Here is a 23,293-nt window from a genome sequence, read left to right as displayed (position 1 = left end):
TGTGCTGCCAGCAGCCAGGGATTGCTAAAATGCTCTCAGACGCACTCAAAGGCAGAGATATCCCCTCTCGCTCACGTGGGATAGGGTTATTTTTCAGGATTTCTTTCTTATTTTTCAAGATTTCTCTCTTATTTTTCAGGATTTCTCTCCTCTCTTCTCCCGGGCAGCTTTTTTTCCATGTATCATTCACAATAATATTGAGCGAAACTACCAAAACCTGTTTCTCAAGTCTCAATCTAACCTCCGAGCACGTTGCGTGACCATTAAAAAATATTTTAATAAATCCTCCGGAGCCTAAGCTAATATTTGAACTTATCTATTTATTAATTTTTATTTTCACAAGCGGCTGCTGGGGGGCCGGTGGCGGAGAGGAGCGGAGCGGGGCGGCGTGTCCGCATGCACCGGGGCTGGGGGAATTTGCAGCGACTCCGCGCTGCGATGCCGGGGCCGTTGTTAGGCGATGCTTGGTTCTTTTCGGGTTCTTTTCGGGTTTTTTTGTTGTTTGTTTTGGGTTTTGTTTTGGTTTTTTTTTTTCTCCTTTAGGTGCTACCCCGGTGCAAACAAAAGCAGCATTTCGGGAAAATTTATAAAGATGCAAATCCCGCTCCCCTCTCTTTTGTTTCAAAATACAAAGACGGAAAAGTGGGTTTAGGTTGAAAATGGGCTCGGCTGGCGGGGCTGCAGGCTGGGGCCATCCCTGCTGCTGTTCCCTTTTCCTCCCGGTAAAACAACGCGGGTTTGGGGGTGGGGGGGAACCTACAAAAGACACAAACAAAAAAAAAAATCGAAAATGTGGAATCTGATGAAAACCGCAGGGTTTAAACTACCGGCGAGGCCTAAGAAGGGCAATAGATTGCATCAGACCAAATGGTGCTGCTCAGACCAGGTTTAAAAGCTTTCGAGCCTGGCTTGGGGTAAAACCGAGAGATTTCAGGCAAAGCCGGGGCAGGTCCCGGGGAGCAGATCCCGAAAGGATGGAGGAACGAGTCGTTGTTTTTTCATCAGCTGAGTTGTGTTCGCTCCGGGGCTCCTTCGCGTGGTTTTACTGGTGGGAGGAGGGTCCCAGCTCAGGGAACTAAAAACGCGCCCATCCTTCCCCCGGCTTCAAACATCCCAAGGTCGCTCCTTCAAACTTTCTGCTTTATTTCTATCTTCCTTAATAAACAGCCTTTCACCATCCTCTAACAAAGAAACCACATTTTCTAGAGAGCAGCTGAAGGAAATTATACAGTAATAAACACTGCCGATTGGGGAAAAAAAATATGTTTGTTTGTTTTCCTAAGCAAATACAGCTAAATACTTCCAAGAGGGATTCTTCTCCTGCAGAAATCCTTGCGAGGAGGCTCGGAGGAGGGTCCCGGCGAACCCAGCAACTTCGAGGGATGCGCTGGGAGGCTGGAAGGGGAGACCCTCCATTTCCCTGCCGCCTCCAACGAGCTTATTTTTGCCCCGCTTATTTAAAAAGATTATTTTTGTGGCGGTAGAGAGAAGCGTACGTCTTTAAAACACGCCCCCCCCCCAAAAAACACCCAGACTTCTAAGAAAGAGGAAAAACGAGTTTGTAGATGGAAGATTTCATGCCTCAATCCTAAAGCCAGCAGAGAATTTGCATTATTCTTCTGTCGCCGTTTGATGTTTCCCATATTACGGTGTGATTTGGTTTTTTTTTTTTCGCTCTTCTTGCTTAATCTTACTCTTTTTATACGGCAACAATTACTAATAAAAAAATTTTGCAGATTAGTAAATTATAAGGCCAGAACATTCTCTCTTTAACAAATTTCATCTGAAGCAATTTTAATTCCTGGGGTTTTTTTCCCCTTTAAATCTCGCCCAGTTAAACCAGGGAAAGTCTCTTACTATGTCTAACCATTGATTTACTACTAATGCAGGATTTTGTTCGCTAGTTCAGTTTAGAATTAAAAGAATGTTGGAAAATATTTTTGTTGCTAAGATAAGCTTAAAACAAAACTTTTCCTTGCCATTCAATAAGTGCTGGTCTCAGTAGAAATTAAAGGCGATGCAAAAATCCATCAATTTTTCAGTCTTTTCATAAGACAGAGAATGGCCTTGGATATTGCCTTTTCCCTCAAAGAGCGTTTTATATTCTTTGGGAAACATTTATTAATTCTTATTTAAATGGCACTCACACCTACGACACTTTTTTCTTAAATTTTAAGTGTTATGTTTAAAGCCACTGCGATTTGAAATTCCTTTGCGACAGACAAATACCCTCGGAGCATTTTTAAACTGTGTAAAGTTTCATGTTGTCAAACTTTAAAAGGAAAAAAAAAAAAAAACTTTTTTTTTTTTTTTTTTACCTTTTACAAAGTATTTCTCCTGCCTGTTATTGATTGACAAGTTTATTATTATTATGAATGGATTCTCCCATTTCCCAGTCCTCTTCAAGGCCTGATGTGGATTGAGAGCCTGACCAGTTGCTTATTGACCCATGATGGCTATACAATGACCCTGCTGCCCCCAGCCTGACCCTGGGACCCCCGAAGGACCCAGCCCCACAGAACAGGGCTCAGATATGCAAAGTTGGAGCTTTATGGGGTCTGGGGAGGGGAGGGGGAGATCGCAAAGTGGGCGAGGGTTTCATTAACAAAAATGTGTTTATTGTAAATAAAAAAGGCAAAGGGGCTGTTTAAAGGAACATGTCCTCAAGGATCGCAGTTACCTTCTGGATGGGGAATGCTGGAAGCCTCCCAGCCCTTTTTATACCAACACATTGTCGCCTAATTGGCGACAATAAAAGGCGAGCGGCTGACACTGGCGCTGCTGCGTTTCCTGGCTGATACTCAGTAAGTATCGCTCCCTTTCCACAAGTTACAGAATTTTGCTCGAGTTTGAAGCGGCAGCTTCTTTTAGGTCGCTTCAGGGTCCTTTCCTCCTTTAGGGAGGAAAATGGGGAAAGCCCCTGGCAAGGCCCACTTGCCCCCGGGGGGGGTTTTCCCTGCCCTCCCCACGGCCGCCCCTGCGGCGGGTGTCTGCGAATCGGGACCCGAGGTCGGTGCTCGTCCGCCGGGAGGAAGCAAGGCCTTTAAAAAGGGAGTGAAATAAAAAAGGTGAAAGTGGATCTCGGCGTTAATATCCACCCTTCGTCTTTTTACCCGCTAAGTGAGAAAATGAGGGGGAAAAGCATCTCCTCCTGCCCCTGAAACGCATCTCTGCCGCTTCCCCAGTGCCCGGGGTTTGGGGGGGAGCTAATAATTATTTGGGAGAGGTGGGAGGTGGGGTGTAGCCCGGAGAGCGTGTGTTTTGGGAAACAGCATTTCGCCCCGTTTCAGAAAGTAAAGGGATCTGCTCCCCACCCTCGCTCCCTCGTTTAATGGAGATACAGTTGTTTAAATAATTTCCCTCTTCCCAAAACAAATGCAAGAGAATGAGGGCTCATTTTTTATCCTAATTGATGGATCACTGAAGACAAGCCTTTGAAGAAAACGGCTGTCAACAGTGGGAGATACCGGAGCATCTGGGTTAGATAGGTATAAAGCAAAGAGCAACCTGCATTCTTGGCGGGGCTGGATGCTCTCGGATTATAAACCACGGCCGTGGCTTTTGATTTCGCCATAAAGAACAACAGCAGCAGCAGCGAGTTGTTCTGACACTCTCAAAACATCTGGATTGTAAAGTTTGCTGGTTTCTGGCAACAGCAACAATAATAATAAAATCTCTCGCCGTACGGGCAGAGCCCCAGGGTTTCCCGAGGGTTTCGGCTCGGCCCGGCCGAGGTGTTTGTTCTGCTGCGGGACAGAAAATGGCCTTGTGCGGGTGCAGATGCCGCACACCTCCCCGGCGGTGGGTGCGGGGGGCGATACCCCAGAGCCCTGCGGGTCCAAGGAGAAAAAAACCTCTTGCAATTCCTAATCGACGTGCCCGTGCACCTAAAGGCAAGAAACAGCAGATCTGGGGGACATGTGTGTTTAAATAATCAGAATTTTGATTTAAACCTTGGGTTATGGGAGAGATTTGCGCAAAACCTGGGACACGGGGGTACAGAGACACGTCAAAGGCTCATGGGGCACAAGGAGCCCTGGACCGAAGTGACCGGGTGTCCTTCCGTGTCCTGGTGCGTGGCAGGAGCAGGTCTGCGGACACACGGACCCAGGGACAGACAGACACGCGGACACACGGAGAGACGTGTGGGGTCTCCCTGCCCAGCACGCCCCGGGCAGGAGCTGCTCTACCTGCTCCAGCGCTGAGCTAAACCCCGCAAAGTGCGATGAAAAAAGTTATTGAAGGGCTGAGAATCGCTCTCAAGTACTTTCCGCGCGTTACCCCGGGTGTAGGGCGGGAGGTTGCGTCTGTTTGTCTTTATTTGATTTTATTATTATTATTATTTTAACACCGTGGTACCTCCCAGCTGCCAAATGGTTCTCGGTTTCGGAGACGCTGAGACCTAAAGGGAGAGGAAGGCACCGAGCTGGGAAACAGTAAAATAGAACAAATTTGCGTTTCACTCAAAAATTTCAGCTTCAGCTCCACTTTCTAGGAAGCACATGTCAGAAATGTCCCGCTCCGTGGGGGAGGGACAGAGAGCTTGTGGCTCTGTGTGTGTGTCCCAGCCACGGCGGGGGGGGTTCTCTGGTCCCCAAATACAGATGAGACAAAGAAACGCCTTTGGGGAGCGGCTTTGGAGCCGCTGGCAAGTTGTCACCTAAAGATCGAGGTCTCCGAGGGAGCGGGCACTGGGACGGGGGGGGGACACGGGCACCGGGAGCCGGGGACAGGCGGCGGCACCGGCTCCTCGGCAGCGGTGCCCGGCCGGGGCGAGCGGCGATGGCTCCGGGGCAGCGGCGGGGCCGGTGGGTACCGGGGGCGTCAGGCGGAGGCGGGGGGGCGAGGCAAGGGGCGGCTGCCCGGCTTCAGCCTGGGGTGCCCGGTGCTGCTGTAGCCGTCCCAGGAGCTGGCTCTGCCCCGGCTATTCCGCCTCCTTCCACTGATTTTTCCCTTCGGTGCTTGTCAGAAGGGACCCATAAAAACATCCCCTCCGCCCTCCCCCGGTTTCTCTGAGTACCCCGGCAGGAGGGTGCCGGTCGTGGGTGCCGCTGCCCCCTCCTGCCCTCCCCGCTGACGGAGCTGGGCATGAAACAGCCGGGACCGCGGCGGTCGCCGCCCCCTGGCTCCATCCCTTCATCCCAGCTCCCCTCTTGCCGCCCCCCCCGAGCCACCCCCTCTCCCCAGCCCCTTCCCACGCCGCTCCTCTCGGCACCGGCCCCCGAGCTCAGCCTCGCCGGCAACTTTCCCCTTTGCCTCCGGCGACGCACTTAAAAAAAAATAATAAAAAAAGCAGCGGTTGCGGTGCCGACGGTTTGCTTTCACGCCGCTGCCGGGCTGCGGGAGCCGCGATCCCCCGGGGTGTTGTCACCGGAGCCCGGGCACCCCCTTGCACCCCCCTTCCCGGGGGATTTGGGCTGGAAGGACTCATATCCCCAGGAGCTTCAGCCCCAAGCCTCTTCCTAAGGAAGAGCGAGGTCCCAGCGCGGCTTTTCCCGAATATTCCCGGGGGGAAGCTCCGCTCCGGTTCGGCTGTCGGGATGGAGAGAGACCGGGATGGGGCAGTGGGGAGCGGGGGCTGGACCGGACGGACAGGGGACCCGAGTAGAGGATGGATGGATGGATGGATGGATGGATGGATGGATGGATGGATGGATAGGTTGGCGGGAGAAATAGCCCAGGAATAGTTCACTTTCTTGCGGTCATTCCCATTTCTGAAAGGTTTCACGCCCCTGGAAAAAGCCGGCACTTCCCTTACAGCGCGCCCCAGCCGAGAGCCCCCACCTCCTCGCCCTCTCCGTTCAGAGCCCACCCGGGGCTAGTTCCCATCCCCGCTCGCTGGCCCCGAGCGAGGCCGGGGGCTGTGGGTTTGGGGGGCTGGGGGTCCCCCGGCCCCGGGCTCAGCAGCTCCGGGATAGCCGTGATGGGGGGGGCCCGTCCCGGGGGGGAAAGGCGAGATGCTGGCGCCCTCCGGAGGTCTCCCACCGCCAGCCTGGCCGCAGGGCACGCGTTTCGGGGAAAAAAGGGCATTTTTAGGCTTCGCCCAGCAGAGGTCCCCGGCTGCCTTCCCACCAGTCCCGACCCGGTGCCGCTGCTGCACCCACCCCCAGCGCCGTGATTCTGCCCACCCCCGCCCCGGCCCCCGGGGCATCTGCTGAGCTCCCCCGGCCCTGAGCATCACATCCCGGCGCCCCCTGGCCCTTTGAGACCCCGTGGGGCTGGTAGAGACCCCCCCGCCCCGGAGGGGTTCCTCTCCTCCACGGGCTTCAGCGGCAAAGCTGCCGGTTTGCCCGGCAGAAATAGAAACTCCTCGCACGGGAGAGACCAGGAACGGAGGGAAAAATCCCCTTTCCCGGGACAGTTCAGGCAGAGATGTGCTACTGTCTCCCGCATGCCAGGGCACCCAGCAGCAGCCTGGCTTTCCGCAGCTCGTTGGGAGATTATCTGAGTGAAGTGGGCAGCGAAATTCACGGCAGGGACCTGGAAATCCACCCGCTGAGTTGGTTAAAGCCATGCAGGGGAAAATACACCCATCCCAACACCATAAATCCCCTGCAGAAAGGGGCCTGTAGGGAAAAGAGCCACGAAAACCTGCCATGTCAGAGCCGAGCCTTAGAAAATCACATTAGCCCAACTCTTCCTGCCTCCCGAAATGACACAGGTCTGTAAACCAAGTCTCATTTTCAATTTCAGGTCTTCTCACTATTTTTGTAATCCCACTGCCAGCAAGCCAAAACAGAGTGAAAGAAAGAAAGAGAACAGAGTGGTTTTGTCTATATTAGGAAATTACTCTAAATATACTGCTGCGTTTGTGCAAACCTCTCATGTAGACCCACTACTACTTTATACTGCGCTTATGACACATTATTCTAATTTAGCAGTTAACCAGGTTGAATTAAATTAATGTAAATCTTAATTAAAGCTGGACTTAGTGCTCCTGAATAGGTTTTGCACCTGTGAAATTCCTCAGCACAGTCCAGTCAGCACACCACCACCCCTCTACAGGCTTGCCCCAAAGCACCCTGTGATGGCCTTGCCCTCAGAGAGCTTTTTGCACTGATTTTTGATGCCTTTTGAAATTATTCCTGTTCCTGGGTGTCTCAAGTTAAGGGCAAGTGTATTTGAGCATCAAGATAGATAGATATGAGTCACAGCTAAACTGATTTATTCCAAATATTACTCATGAATTACGCGGAAACCCTCATCCCGATGTTGATCCCTTCGCTCTCGTTGGGAAGCAGCGCTCAGAAGTGGTGCTGGTGACTTTACACACTCTTTCGGGGTTAAGCCTCAAGCATGTCAGAATTTGGCCGCCTTTTCTTTTCCAAGTGACAAGTTATGAGTCACCAGTGACTAAGTAACAGGTTACAGCCTCAAAATTTCTGATGAGTAATAGGGTGTGCGAGAAGATCTAACCCATTCTGTAAGTCACTAAACAGGCAGATGATTAAAAGGATGATCCTAACAGCAAGGCAGATTGGCAGAGCCTGTGATAAATCACCAAAATGATCTGTAAAGGAAACAGTTTCTTCCTCTGACAAATAATTAGGACATTTATAGTAAACAGGCATCTCGGAACGGTCCATGCAAATCTCCCAAGAGCAGCGAGGAAGGGCTAAAGGTTTGGTTATATTTGTTTTTCCATCCTTGCAGCTCTCACTCAGAACCAGATAAACGCGTGAAGTGCAGCCTGCAGCTGCCCCAGCCCGGGGGGGGGCCTGCAGCCACCCTGTCCCACACTGGGCACACACTGTCCCCGGCCCCACCGGCCCTGTGGGGCTTTTGGGGGGTCTCAAAGGGTGTTGTAGCGTTTGTAGTGTTGAGTATGGAGAGGTGACAGGGAGAAGTGGATGGAGGGAGGGAGGAAGAGGTGGAGGAAGGGATGCAGGGATGGAGGAGGGGATACAGGGGTGGAGGAAGGGATGCAGGGATGGAGGGGTGTGGGGAGGAATGCAGGAAGGGATGTAGGGTTGGAGGAAGGGATATAAGGGTGGAGGGATGCAGGGAGGGATGGAAGGAGGGATGCAGGGATGACGGAAGGGATGGAGGAAGGGATGAAGGGATGGAGGAAGGCATACAGGGATGGCAGGGAGGGATGGAGGGACAGACATGTTCCAGGGAGGCGCATCGCCTCAGCCGTCTGTATGGCGGGTGAGGGGGGCACAGGGCCGCCCGGTGCTGGCCCGGGGCTGCTCTCGGTTCCCCCGCAGCCCCCGCTTCCTGCCCGGCCCCCGGGACGGCGTCGCCCCCCGCACCCCCCCGGCGCTGCGCGGGGGCAGGATGTCGTCGCCTGAACCTCAGCGCTGCAGCTCGCAACCAAAAAAGCCGCCGATCGTTTCCTGTCGATATTCACGGGGCTTTCTCAGCCCCGGCCGTTCCCAGCCCCGCAGCCCCGGGCACGCTCCGAGCTGCCCCCCACCACCACCCCCGCCCCGCCCCGGGCACCGGCCCCCGGGCAGCTCTGCCACCAAGCCCCGGCACCCACACCGGGGGTCCCCGCGGCCCCCCGCCCCCCCCCGGCCTGCAGCACCCAGCACACCCCCCTGGGCTGTGCGTAGAGGTTTCTTTGCAGAAATCTCGGGGAGCGGGAGGGATTTGGGTGAGCACTGACACCCCCCATCCCCTCAGCCCTGGGTGCTGTATGGTGAAAGGTGCACAGCGGCAGCGGAGCTTGTGCGGCTCCACGCACAACTTTTTCCGCAGAGGTCTGTAATGGATTCTCTCGCATACTGGAAAACAGCTTGAGAAGTCATTATAGACATGTATATATATGTATATATATGGGTAATTTGGGAGGAAGGGAGGAGAAAATCTGGCCCTGCGCAGGTTTAGCACCCAGGACTGCTGTCAGCTTGGCAGTGGGGCAGTGATGGATGGTGCCTTTACCCACTGGCTGCCCCACACCTCACCAGGCCATGGGACTGCCCAGCTCGGGGTATTTGCGGCCCTGGGAAGATAAATTTGGCCTGGAACAACCACTCGGTTTTGTGCAGTCGCTGCAGGGCTGTTACCTTCAGGCTCTTACCTCAGGTTTCCTGTCTTCAAGGCAGTTTCCGATAGCGTAGCCAAGAACTGAACACACAATTGCAAGCTAAGCTGATGCAATGCTCTAAACCAATACAAGGATGTCAAAACGGAGCGTTTAATTAAACTGGTTTGTAAACCAATTAAATGAGAGCGACCGGTGGGTATAGGCAAAGCTTCAATTACCGCCACGTATTTTTTAAAGGCGCTAAAAACTCAGGAATGTGAGGAAAAAGTCCCAAGGCACAAAGGGAAACAGGTGCCTAACTCCCATTAAATAAAAATCTGTTTGTGATTATGAATCCCCCCTTTCACATCAGGACCCAGGCTGAGAATCAGGGCCTGAATCCACGAAGTACCCAACACTCTGCCATGCCAAGGAGAGTCGAAATGCTCTCAAAATCCTGCTCCGAGCGCATCAGTGGAGGTTTGGGCACACCGAGAGATGGGAGCAGCTCCAACGCTTGTTTTGGTTTTCAGGCAGGGCATCTGTTTAGGTTCCAAAGGATGAACTTGAAAGCCTGAGTACAGGCTCCTTAAAAATACTCTTGGTTTCTGGACACAGACCACATCACTTATTTCTCTGGTAATTGTTGTGTACTTTCACTGCCTAATGTAAATAATAATAATAATAAAAATAATATGACACTAATAAGTCCTTGGATCTGCCTCCCCGTAGGGAATTAGCCTAATTGGTCTCTTGAAGTTCCTTCCAAAGCAATGTTTATGTGATTTTATGACTATGCCATTAGCTTTGTTAAACTGGACTTGGTTTAGAGATGCTCCTCAACCACGTGGCCTGTAGGACACTCACTCTTTTGCAGGAAGAAGTGAATAAACAGCTAAACCCCTTTAAACACATGGCCCCTAGGAATCCCCGTTACCCCAGCGGGAGAGGACAGCCGGGTGAGTGGGCTGGGAAGCGATCCTTAATACGGGTATGGCACGAAAACGTGGGAGTTTCGGCTTTTAGGGCAAGAAGAGGCAGAGCGGTTCTAACAATCCCTTCGCAATATTTCCACTCATGAAAGAGTAATTTAGTACCAAAAGCAAATTTGTCATCTTCCCATACAATGACCGGCTATATTAATCACTTTTACTGTTTTGAATGCATCAAAACCATGAAGACAAATACGATCCACTGTCTCGTTTGATTTAAGCTGCTAGAGGAAAAAAAAGACAGACACAGAAGATATTTCAGTCGCTATTTTTTTCCTTTATAAGTCATTAATGGCACTATTTCCTTTCGAAGTTGTTAATGACATCATTGTTTCCTTTCGAAGTCCTTAATGACATTGTTTAATGAATAATAACTTGCACTTATATAGTGCTTTTTCAGACAAACAACCCAAAAGTGCTCTGCAGTAGAGAACTGGTCAGACAAAGAGGGAAAATGAGGCACAAAGGGAGGAAGTGACTTGTCCAAGGCCAGAAAGTTACTGACGAAGTGAAGCTGGGAGCGCGTCTGTTGGGCTCTTGGCTTTCTTTACTCTCTGAACCTTTCCGCGGGTGTTTCTATATTCGAAAGGCAGCGTTTAGCCCATAATGGAGCAAGCACAAAGTGACCCATCTAATAAAACGCAAGCTCCAATTCAACAATCCCTTCTGAAAGCTGGTTGTTTCTTTTTCCTTCACAAACATCTTCACTAAACAGAGTTGTTCCTTAAGAGACGATACCTCCATGAAATGCTTTTTGTGGGGATAAGAGCAGGGCAGAAGAGGGACAGAAGGCGTGGGGGTTTTGGTAGGTGTGGTTAATGAAGAGCTGGGACGAAGGTCTCTCCGGCTCTCCCTTGGGAAGGACACGCTGCGGAGGCAGCTGAAGCTCCTGTTTAAACAGAGACTTTGCCTTTGCAGGTCACAGTCCGGACTCCCGGCTTTCGCTCCTGCAGGGTACGAGAAGCCTTTGCAGAACTCAGTGGGATTTTTCCTTGTCTGACATTGGGAAAAGAGGGTTAAGAGGCGCTATGTACTGTGTGAAAATGTGCCCCACGATGCTGGTGGATTGTAATCGAGATTTCATTGGATTGGGAGACATTTCCCCCATCTGCGGTGTAGAGAAATGTCAAGATTTTGACCCCTTGTCCCCACGGGCCTTTTGTCGCTAGGTAATAAAACCAGGTTTTGATGGAGAGAAAAAGTTTACATCCTTTATAAATCCACCACAAAGGTAGCAAAACTCCACAACTATCCAGTTACCAGCATTGTATGTGGGAGAGGCAAAAAAGAAATTTGGGTAAAGTTTTGTGTATACCACTGAATCACATTTGATGACTTGTCACGATCATTACCATCATTCTCATTTTTGTTCCTATTACAACTATTACTAATTTTGGTGGTGACATGCAGAGAATCTGAGTACCATCAAGATCCTGCTGATCCTGGAAGAGTGCCAAAGGTGCAATAAGGTGGTTTTCCCTCCTTGAAGGTCTAATAATCCGAATGGAGAAGAAGGGCAAAGCAGAATAATTTACCGAAAGTCTTGCAAGAGGCCAGCAGCAGAGCTGGAGCCCACCTTTCCAGATTTACAGAAGAATTCTCTGCCGTAGATTATTTACCTCTTCAAGGAGGGACACTTGTTGGTCTTGAAATTTGACAACTAGCACAATCTTTCCCAAAGTTTTGAGACACTACGGTACCCAAAACAAAGGATACAGAGAAAAATATCACAAGCAAAGCTTTAAAGAACGCCAAAACTAAATTATTTTGCTTAAATAATGTGTATAAATAATGTGTGTAGTCTCCTCACTCTGCTAATAAGCGTTTACAGAGAGATGAAGGAGCAAAACGTGTATGCACTGGTGAGAAGGACAAAAACTTTGGTCTAAAGTGAGAAAACGACTTTCTAAAAGAGATACGGTTTGGAGAGTTCTCCGATTCTGTCACGTTCTCCCCGGTGACTGCTGCTAACAGAGGATAAGACTTCTCTGCTGGTATCTGTGGAACTGATCCCGCAGTTCCAAACGAGAGATTTATACTTTAAAGTAGCGGTTCTTGCTAGCGACTCGAAGGAATTTGGCTGCCTAGCGAGGATTACTACTCTTATCTGCACAATTCCCTCTTCCTCCAACCTGCCCAAGAGGAATATGATAAAACCGGATAGAGCAAACAGGTTCGTTAAACAGGGGTGCAGATTTTCCTGTCCGCAAATAGGCAAGTTTTAGCCCTCCTTGGACCCAGATAAATGTCAGTCCTTACTTATGATAATCTCAAGTGACAGTTTCCCCAGAAATGAAGGAAGGAAGAGTCTTTGTTCCCAGGAGAAGCTGTTGGAAAAGGCTGGGATCCTGCGCAGAGGGGCAATCTATCACTGCGAGCCATTAAGTACGTACATCCCAGTGCTCCCTTGCATCGACCCTTTGTGCAAGCCAGGCCAGAAGCGCTTCTCTAATATACATCAGTCTTTAAATTTCCGAAGAGCACATGGAGTTATCATCAGAAAGATAAATTTTCTTGCTTTCTTTTTTTGTTCTTCTCTTTAACATAGGATGTATGTATTTTATAGATAAAATAGCTCAAGTATGAATAATCTGGAAAATGCAATGCTATGGCCTTACACCCCAGAAAGAGTATTTTATTTGTTATATCTCAAGAATTGCCATGTCAGGCACTTAGATGATAACTAAGTTTATGTTCTTTTTAAAATACTAATCAAGTAAATGTAAAGGATCCCCCGGAAAATGAAAGATCATCTGTAGCAAAGACTCTGCAGATGGAGATAGGCTAACAGCTCTGTTCGTGATGTACGAGCCTGTGGAGAAGCCAGTTCCCTTATCCACAATTTTCTAGATATAGTAGTAAACGACTAAGTTTAGTAACAACTTCTGTAACTCTGGCCTGCAGTTATGACTGAGATACACAAGGATAGTGGTTCCCATGAGTCAGTACATATCACTTTAATTTTGCCTGCTTCCTACATATGGCCGCATTTTAAAAACACCGACTGACAAAATAACAAATGAACAATAAAAATGAAGTATCTCCATGTCTCAGCTTTCACAGTCTTAACTTTCCCCTGAATTTTTTCTCAAGAAACCGCGGTGCCCTTTCCTCTCCGGCCTAGCCTTTCCTCACCACAGGGATTAGTTATGTAAATTGGGACTTAATCCCCTAAAGGCAAATTTGCAGTTCAAGTCCAAGTGGCTGCTAGCATGGCCAACTGGAACCAAGACCGTCAGGGCACGGCGGACGTTTAGCATTTTGTCCTGTAGTCTAAGACAATCTTAAACCCCAAAGATCTCCTTCAGGTTACAAAGGCAACCAGCCAGATTTTCCCCCTTTGCTTTTAAACAAGTTCATAACACAATAGATAAAAGAAAAAAAAAGGAGAAAAAAAAAAAAAAAGAGGGGGAGAGGAGGGGAAACCCTCCCAGAAAAGTGAGCTAAGGCTGAGTGAATTTCCAGCAATGTGGTGAACGTATTGTCTGCCCCTGTGACTCTCAAAGGAATGTAATAAAAGGAAGACAGCAACCCAGCAGGCAGCTTCTCGGGGAGCCGTCTGCCTTCCAGCCCCTTGATGTAACGCTTGAACAGGTGCAATATAAAGGATGCTAAACTGGTGATTATTAGGGCTGTTGGAATGGGTTTCCTCTCCGCTCTCTGATGAGAAGATTTTTTTTTTTTTAAAGAAACTCCAGGATGGGATACGCCGACCTTTCAAAGGCTACCTGTGGCAGGGAGAACGCTTTGAGCAAGAAAAGGGCCGCCAGTCTAAAAGACATTGTTTCTGGTCTTATTTAAGCTGCTGGAAATCAGGAATAGTTCCGTGGAGTCGCTGCAGCGATGGCGTGCAGGCAGGAGGACAGTGTTCCAGGGAGGGCATCTTTCCGCAGAAACATTGATGGCTTTGAAGACTTTCGAGTGAAGATACACCCTCCTGGCTACTCACACACATGCCAGCATCTGAAAACAATTTTAAGTGCCTACTCCTGGGAGCAGAGAGAGCAGGTTTTGATTTTTTTTTTTTCTTGATGTCTCCTTCACTGCCACAACCATCCCTCTTCAGCGCTCACAACCCACAAAGAATAGGGAAAAAAGATTTCAGGTTGCTCAGTGATTCCATGAAGCCCGTATACTTCCCAAGCAAGATACAATACTCTCTCTTTTTGATCTAATTTACAGCACTTCTTTTTCAAAATGCCAAGGATTTACAGCAACAGAATTGAAAAGTAGTACTGCAAATCCTGCAAATCTTTATATGCACCTTTTTATTGGAGTTGCTGTATATCGTTCCTCCATCAGCCCCACAGAAAGCCCTACTATAACAACTATACTGCATAGCAACTTCAGACGACATCTTTATCAATGCAGGCAAAAAATTGTTCACTGTTACATTTTCTACTGTTTCTTTGCCCAGTCCGGCATCAGGCACTGTGTTTTTTTCATGAGGACAGCGTGGTGGCTGGCTCAGGACCCACAGGAGAGATCCCGAGACCTGGGCTCTGTTCCCCCGGAGCTGCCCTGTGTCGGATGATTTCAGGTGCAACTGGAGCCGTAGGAACACGTTACACGAATTCCTTGGGTTCCTCCTCGGCCTCTGTTCTAAGATTTAATTATTTTTGTGCTCTGCGCTTGGGTTTTCCTCATTTCTCCTTGCCTGTTCCGGATGGCGCGTCCATGGCAAGGGCTGTTTCTCATGGCAGACCAAGGCGCTCCTGATACCGTGTGGATTCATGTGACCTGCAGGTGCAATCCCATACCCATACTCACTAGAATCTCGGATTATTTCTTTTTACTGTTTTTCCAACCGATTTCTGACGCTTGTCCTTGCCGTGCGTAAACCTCCAAGGGGGTATTTTCTCCTTCCATGCGAAGAATAACAAAACAGGTGCCAAGGGGTTAAAGGCTCCTCGGCCGGAGCCCGGGACAGGCGGTGGCGCTCGCGGAGCCCCGATCCGGCAGGAATCGCAGAGATAATGGGATTTGCGGAACGGTCCCAGCTCATCACTCCGGAGCGATCCATGTTTACTGGGCTCGGGCACGCATCCAGCGGTTTGCACACACGGGTGCACACTGGGATTCCTGCTCGGTTTGCTCGGGAGAAAGAAGGAGGGGACGGACACACACAGACACACACACACACACACGACAAAAACACAGAGAAAGAAGCAGCAGAAAGCGGCTGGCAGGGGGTTAAAACAAAATAAGAATTAATCCCGCACGCACAGAGAAATGCACCCGACCCAGCCAGCCTGCAATCCCTGAACCTCAAATTTTACAGGGCGGCGCAGCCATGATTGTATGGGGGGGGTGGGGGGGGTGGGGTTGTGTGGTGTGTGGGGGGTGTGTGTGTGTCCGTGTGTGTGCGGGGTGAGCGTGGCGCGGCGGCGCGTCGCCCCCGGGTCCGTCCCCCCCCCGGCGGGCACCCCGCTCCCCTGGCGGGGCGGCCGTGCGAAAGGGGAGGGGGGAGAGGAGGAGGAGGAGGAGGAGGAGAAGAGGAGGAGGAGGAGGAGGAGGAGGGAGGAGTGTGTGCGTAGAGGGAGGCGGGGGGGGGGGTGGGGGGGGAAGGAAACCCTCATGGAAGTATGAAGGAGATGGTGGGAGGCTGCTGTGTCTGTTCTGATGAGCGGGGCTGGGCGGAGAACCCGCTGGTGTACTGCGACGGGCACGGCTGCAATGTGGCGGTGCACCAAGGTAAGGACCGGCCCCGCCGCCGCCGCCACCGGGGCACCGCGGGGCCGGGGGCGCCGCCGCCTCCCTGCCCGCCCCCTCCCCCCCCACCCCCCCCACCCCGCCGCCGCCGGGAGCCCCGGGGAGGCCGGGGTGGGGGGGTGTGTGTGTGCGGGGGCGGCGGCGGGGTGTGGGGGGGGAAGCTTTGTTTTATCCCTATTGTTCAAAATAACGGTGTCGCCGCTGGCCTGGCTCGGCGGAGGAGCCGGGGGGGGGGGGGGAACGCGGTGTGGCGGGGGCGAGGGGGGGGACGGAGTTGCCCGTCAGCTGCGCCCCCGGGGGGGGCACCGACCTCCCGGGGCTCGGGGGGGTGCTCGTTACCGGGAGCCGGCAGGCACGGTTTCCTTCCGCGGGAGATGAGGGGGGGGTCGCCCGGGGTGGCGGAGCCGGGTGTCCCCCCCAACCTCGGTGGCCCGGGGAGGGGGGGCTGCCGAGCCCCGGGCCGGGAGGAGGGCAGCGGCGGGCGGGGGAGCGCCGCGGCCGCCCCCGGGGGTCTCCGGTGCCCGCGGCTCGGGCCGCGGCCGCACATGGCCCCGGGTAACCCCCGGGGGGGCCGCGGGGCCCGGAGCTGCTCCTCCAAGGGCAGGGAGGAGGGCAGCCCTTCTCCCCCCGGAGAGACGGGCTATTTGCATTTTAAATGACTCGGAGCACGCCCCGAACGCACGGTATCGGGCTGGAAAGTTTGTCCTCGGGTCTCTGAACAACCACAACAACAAAAAAAATTAAAAAAGAAATATAAAATATGTATTTGCTTTCGTTCAAATCCAGCAGAAAGGCAGGGTGATTATCCTGGTTGGTTTGTTTTGAATAACACGAAGGTTTCTGGTCTCATCTGGCATGTCTGTTTTTCCATCTATTATTATCCTATCCATCTCCCAGCACATCTCCAGCCTCTTCCTCCGTAACCTCTCCCTCGGTGTCTTGCTGCTCGCTCCCGGCTCCAGCTGCCGGTGTCCCGCTCTGCCCCTGCCCGCCTGTCAGCCGCGGGTCTCTGGGTCTCTAGGTTGGGTTTTCTTTTGCTTTTCCTCCGTTTGGTGTAGCCGTGCTCACGGCTTCAGTAAGAAGTCGCTCGCAACCAGGTGACTGAAGGGGAGTTAAAATGAGGAAGCGAAGCTGGCAGGGGATTTCTCTCCGTTCGGAGACGATGCTGGGGTGTCTCCTGTCATTGGGCGGCCTCTCCGGGGTGCCAGAGTGACCCGGCAGGACGAGGGTCTCTCTGGAAGGACTCTTCTTTCTGTTTTAATTTTGCTGGTGTGTAAGTCTGCTATTCTTCCCATTATTTATCAAACCACATGCTAGAGAATGGATTTCTTCATCGCTCTCTTTTTCGGAGGGAGATAAAGGGCATTGGCATCCTTATGCCCACTCCCAAGGTTGATATCAACACTTTTGTTTGCTGGCAAGAACAGTTTTGAAGGCGCAAGAACAGTTTCAAAGGTGCAATGCTCTTATTCTTTCAGGGTGCCTCTTTCTAGGCCCGCAGAGGCAGGGAGGCTGGATGTGTTTGGGGAAGCGGGCGCGTGGCGTTGTTTTGGTAGAGTTGGAAGATGTTCGAAAAGTCTCAGAGGGCACCACTTGTGTGTTTGGGAAACACAACTGTCTATTTAGGTCTCGTAAAGAGTCCTTCAGGATATAATAATTCATAAGGAGCATAGCAGCGTGTAGCGGATGTTCTTCAACCCTCTCTTTAAAGGCTGCTCGTAAGCCTAGCAGTAGTGTGGTGTTTTGGTAGGCTTTTATTTCTTAAATAGAAACAAACCACTGGAGGGGATCATCTGGGTCATCTTGTCTCATTCCGTGCAATCACACACTGGGTTTGGTATCTCTTTGTACAGCTTGAATATCCGCAAAACCAAAGTTACCTTTTGAAATGATTGTACAGTTAAATAAAGAACCTTGTATTTTTTTTAAACCTATATTATAGTTACACCTTAGGGCTGATTCTTAAAAATATCAGAACCATTTCTGTGACAATGGTTAGAAATCTTGTCTTTCCAGTAATTAAATTAAAATAAAATTAAAAGTGTTAATAAAACCATCTGATTGGAAACGAAGACTCTAATAAGATAGTTAAGAACATTTACAAATTGTATTTTCAACTGTGCCTCACTTATATTCGGCGTTGTTCCTTGTTTTCTTCCTTGTTTTCTTCCCTTTTGAAGCAGTGGGGACAGAAGCTCGCGCTGCTCCAGCTGAGTGCTTGCTTTTGGCCCCAAGCCCACTGCTAAAGATGGACCCAAGGCAGGCTCCTCTCTCAGTGCTTTCATGTAGTTTCTATTTTCTTGTGCGTATGCCTTGGCTCATCTTGCAGTCAGCGCTTTCGGTTTAACTCTACAATTGCGTTCGTTTTCCTGGCTGATGTGGAATAATAGACATTAGAGAGATGGAGAGAACCTATTGCGGGTCGTGCCTGCTCCATCCCCCAGGGAACATCACAGGATTGCTTCCAGCAGGATATTTTCAGATGCTTTGTCCAACCTAGTTTTGAATGTCTCAAGTGACTGGGATTCCATTCCAACCGCCAGTTTGCATTTGAAGGTGGAATAAGGAAGATATAATTTGTTCTTTCCTGGGAGACTCCTATACCCTCGTCTGAGATACATAGTCTTACTTCTTACTGCTATCTTTACCAGCCTCTGTTGCGTTAAACCCACCTGCTAAGAGCCCTTTTAGGGTCAGAAACTCTTCCTTTGGGACTCAGAAAGACCATCCTTGGACACTTAGAGGGAGAAGATTGCCAAAGAAGGTGAACAGTCTTCAAGCAACGTTGCCCCATCAGAGAAGGGAGCTAATTTTAAAGAAGTGGGAGCTGCAGCTTGCAGAGGGAGACCCTGAGAGCATCAGTAGTGATGTAGAAAGCAAAAAGGATGCTTGGTGTAGCTGGATAAAACTAGTGGTTTTGTTGGGTTACCAGCTGGAGACTTGTATTAACACAGAACCTGTTCCCGGGAGTCACCCTGAAAAGGCTGGATTGGGTGATCTTGGAAGCGTGGTGCAAAAGGCTGCTGCTGGATGTGATCTATGGACCTGAGGGTGTGCAGGATACAGGGGAGAGTTTCGCTTGGTGTTTATCCAAATTCTCACTGGGATGATTTCCTTCATGATGCTGAGATGTCACCTTAGTGACAACATTAGATGGTTAAGGTGCTTCATCGCCATCCATTTCCTAATTTTATATTTAGATGACTAGTGACTCTTGGGAAGTTAAGGGTAAGAAATTGCTCCATTTGTGTTGACTAGACCAGATTTAGGCACAGTTTATGAAGCACTCAATTCCCACCTAGGCCAGATTTTCATGGGAATTTTTCATACTGGGCATGAGCTTATTTGAAAACTCGAATAAATGTATAACACGGGACCTCTCGCAAAAGGCTGTGTGCCGTTGCTGGATGTGGAAACTAGAAAGGGGAATAAAATACTGCGTAGATGTAATTTTTGGTTTTGTCACCCATCTCTGCCTGATAACAACCCTGGAAAACTGTTATATATGCCTCAGAAATTAAACAGTCGATTTGAAGATGGTCTAATGAACTCCCCTTGCTTTTCTTCTAGCTTGCTATGGAATTGTCCAGGTTCCTACCGGACCCTGGTTCTGTCGGAAATGTGAATCTCAAGAGCGAGCCGCCAGGGTGGTGAGTACGAAGGACTCTTCTACTTACACTAAATAGGTGCCTTCAATGCCCTTCGTGTCTCTGCTGGAAGCAGCGTGGTCCCCTGGCAAAAGTGGCAGAGCCCGGCATTTCAGCACTACTGTGACTGTAATCCCAGCTCTGCCTGTAACCTGCTAAATCTTGTTTATATGATAGGAATAACTGTATCAAACGATTCTATCGGATGCTGTTAGCCATTTTGATGAAGACTCTGACAGAGATGCTTTTAAGCAAGTTATCAATGACAAGGTTTTTGAGTCTGGAGACCCCAGTCTTCTAAAAAAATAAATGGCGCTGTTCTAAAAGGTGGTTTCCCTGCTGTTTTTTCTGTTCAGCTCCTCAGGAAGTTTTGGAGTGCAGAGAAGTTGGCATCACCTGAGCTGCTGCTCTACTGTCAGAGTTATCATTCTGAGTGGCAGGCCAGATTGGCATTCATATCTCGCAGCAACTGTCTCCTGCATAAAGTCTTCTGAGTTTGTAAAACAGCAGAGAAAATGACAGGAAGCTGGATCCGGGTTTAGTTTCTGTCTAAGTAGCAATTTAGCAGTATAGAACACTTTACAAATGTTGTTAATTAATTCTGGCATTTCCCGGTGAGGCAGGGAAGTGGAAACAATCAGGCCAGGACTGCCTCTCAGGTCCGTCTGTGTGGCAAAGTTATTTGTGCAGTAAAGTAGGCTGTGGCTTTATAGCACACCAGCTACTCTGCAATAACTTCCCATGTGAGCCCTTATCAGATACGGCTGCACCAACCAGCTGCTGAGGTGTCGGGGTGTAGGTCTTTAACGTGTTGGTTATGCCATGAATGCTGCTTTTGCCATACCGTAAATCCAAGATATCTTCCCTGCTTTGCTCTCTTAAAGATGGGTTTAAATTAAACTTTGGCTTTTCTTAAATACAGAAGGCCTTGCTCAGCACAGGCAGCATTTGTTAATGCCTGCTCTGCCTTCTGAACTGGTTCAGCTAAGTCTTTTCTAAAGTACATAGCTAGCGAGGCTGATGTGGGTGACCTCTGAATCTGCGGATCAGTGCAGGCCTGAGCAAATAGCGTGCTCCATCTCAGCTGGGCTCCCTGCTCGCTGCAGTACAAAAGTTTAATCTGCCTCACAGATGGGTGAAGAACTTGGCAGAGATGAGTGCATGGGGGAATTGGGTATCTGTACCATGCTTTCTACATTGCATTAACTCGTTCCTCATTGGAAGTGGGAGTGTAAACAAGACCAGACTTTCAGACCTGAGCTCTCTTCCCATTGTAAGATGCTGCTTTTATGTGCGCTGCAGTAAAGAAGATCAAATGTGTCTTTGAGTGGTTTTACATCCTGCAGATAGTTTCATAGCAAAGAAAGGAATTTGGATTTCATGGGCCTCCTTCCCCCCGCTCTCCCAACCGTGCAGGCAGAGAGAAGCTCCGCAGCGTTAGCTACAATTCCATGTAAGCTGTGGCAATACATGTACACACAAGTCCTCCTCACCTGTGCTCCTTGAGAGGACTCTTAACTTTTCCCTTGCACATTGTACACTTCAAACCGCCTCCAAGGTATCAAGAAAACAATACCCCCGCAGGTGGCTCCTTATTTAACTCGCTCTGGGTGAAATCTGTTAGATAATGCGTGGTGGGCTTCAGTCACGCCATTCAGTCCCGTGGCATTCAGCCCTGCTACTATAATAACTGAACAGTGATAATCTTCCTTCCTAAGCAGAGCTGGGGATGATTTCCTATCTAAATCCCTTACCTTTTCAGTTAAACACCAGCAGTCATAGCAACAGACACGCAGATGGGTAAATACTTAAAAAGAATCTAGTTCTTTGATGTAGAGAACAGCATGATCAGAGTAAGGGAAATGAGTCAGGTCTTAGGAGATCTGTGCGTGGCTCTGTTACTGAAACACTTTGAATGTGGGCTCTGTGGTCCAGCGAGGCAGGAGGCTGTGGCTCTTCCACTGCCCTGGGGTTTCACTGCAGCTCCGTGCCTGGCTTTCTCTGGCTGTAAAAGGGGCATTACCAGTCTGCAGACACTGCCTCCAGGATCTTGAAGGAGAGATGCTGCTATTTGAGCACTAAATACACTGACAACAGCAGCAGGGTGAATTGATACTCATATTTCTTTCATAATGACTGTGTGGCAAACTCCTTTGAAAAACAACAATGTTTTTCTTCCCACATCTGCCTTCATAGAAGAATCTTAAAACAGTTTACAAGCTTTGTCCATAACAAACATACTTCTTGGCTAAATGTTGCTACTTTTGCTTTGAAAATGAGATACGGAGGCATGGAGAATATTGCACTCCTTAGTGAGTTTTTTTAAAACTGATTTCTGAATCTCTCCTTTGGAGTGATGGACTCCATCCCCTCTTCGGCTTTGGGAAGAGCGCTGGAGCCCTAACTCGGTGGTAGATCCCAGAGTTAGAAGCCCCAGGGGGTCAGGAGCTCCAACCTTGCCCGTCACAACCTGGTTTAAATCAACCAAGCTCTGCTCTTTTCCCAGAGTTGAAATAAAGACCCCAGAGACTGCCTTGGCCTCTGCAGGTTGAATAAAGGGAAGAGGTACCGCTAATCCCTGCTCCTAACCCCTCCTCAGATGCTCATCCCTGCTCCTAACCCCTCCTCAGATGCTCATCCCTGCTCCTAACCCCTCCTCAGATGCTCAGGTCCCTAAAGGATGCCGTGGACGCTATTGTGCTTACAGTAAGCAACTGAAAGCCCATCCACTTTGTAATCAAATTGTCTAGGAAGCCCGGTGAGCTGCAATGGCCAGAGGGCACTCGTGTGAGGGATCATGTGAAGGCTTTAGCTGTCATTTCGAGGCAGGGCTATTAAAAGTCTTGTGTGGGGCCGATGGAGCTGTTAACCCCTCTTGTTACAATCAGAGCTTTGCTAATCGCATGGTGGGAGAGCCGCTTTGATCTGAGGGGTGGAGGGGAGAGCGGAGGGGCCTTTTCAAGTGCAAATTTCTTATTACAGTGTCTCAGTTAACCCAGTTCTTTTTCTGTCTTGGCTCTGCCGGGCTTTCCATAGTAATTGTGAGAGCAGCTCTCCAGCATTCTGGCAGCCTGGACCTAACCAGGAGCAGTGAGAAACCCCTCCTGTGGTCATCCATCCCTGGTTCAAGCTAAGTTGCAGGGAAAGCGAGACGGGCTGCTGAGGATGGGACTGGCCTTTGTCCCCTCATCTCTTATTTAGACGCTACCACTGGGATTCTGTGCTTGCCAAAGGTGCCTGTTTTGAGAGCCCCACACACTTGGGTCCCAGGAAAGCTTCGGAGGATCAGGCTGCCCATCGCATTGCAATCCTATTTATTGTATCCATCTGTGCGGGAGGGAAAACTCCAGCAGAGGAAATCGTGAGCTTGCTTGAGGAAAAGCACCTTTGTGGAAGGTCCTTGGGGACTAGTCGGTGGCAGAGGCTTTTGCTGGTGGCCAGTTATTGCTCGATACGTTGGTTTTTCACGGTGTGGAGCACCTGCCCCGTTACGCTTGCCAGAGCTGAGGGACAGCAGCACAGGCCGCCGTCCCGCTTTGACACCAGGCACCTCATTTCAAAACTTTCTGACAAAGCACATTTTTTCCCAGAAAAACAGGTGGGTTTTTTGGTTGTTTTGTTTTGTTTTGTTTGTTTAACAAATCAGACCTTTCCACTAGGGAAGGAAAAGTGTTGCACCTTGCAGGTTTTCAGGCCTTTTAAAAAGTCAAAAAAACCAAAAAGCACGTAGTAATTTTCCCTGAGCGACACCATGAGAAGACAGCGACCGTTTTGGGGCAGCTCAGCCTGGGAGGAGCCCTCGGGGGCCGGCAGTGTGTTCCCTCAGGCGTGGCAACGCGCCCCGAAACCGCCCCAGCTCCTGCCAATGCTTCAGAAGGGCGTCATGGCCGGGGGAGAGCCCTCATGTAGTGATCAGCCGATGTGGCACCCCATGTCAGCTGGGCAGGGCTGAAATCAGTGAGGTGGGGAAA

The 23,293-nt window shown here is 50.1% G+C and overlaps 1 protein-coding gene across 2 annotated transcripts in view; it reads left to right on the top strand.

Annotated features, from left to right (window-relative positions):
• The first annotated feature begins 15,532 nt into the window (after positions 1-15,532).
• The window catches only part of MLLT6 (MLLT6, PHD finger containing), a 44,182-nt gene continuing 36,421 nt past the window's right edge, over positions 15,533-23,293 (top strand). For both annotated transcript variants that reach the window (XM_054224032.1, XM_054224030.1), the window contains exons 1-2: positions 15,533-15,657; positions 19,246-19,325. In XM_054224032.1, the coding sequence (XP_054080007.1) occupies positions 15,549-15,657; positions 19,246-19,325 (189 nt within the window). In that variant the 5' untranslated portion in view covers positions 15,533-15,548. The remainder of the gene's footprint in view (positions 15,658-19,245; positions 19,326-23,293) is intronic.

Source organism: Rissa tridactyla, chromosome 19 (genome assembly GCF_028500815.1).
Source record: "Rissa tridactyla isolate bRisTri1 chromosome 19, bRisTri1.patW.cur.20221130, whole genome shotgun sequence".
NCBI lineage: Eukaryota > Metazoa > Chordata > Aves > Charadriiformes > Laridae > Rissa > Rissa tridactyla.
The sequence above is the reverse complement of the archived record's forward strand: the minus strand, read 5'-3'. Positions and strand labels throughout refer to the sequence as shown.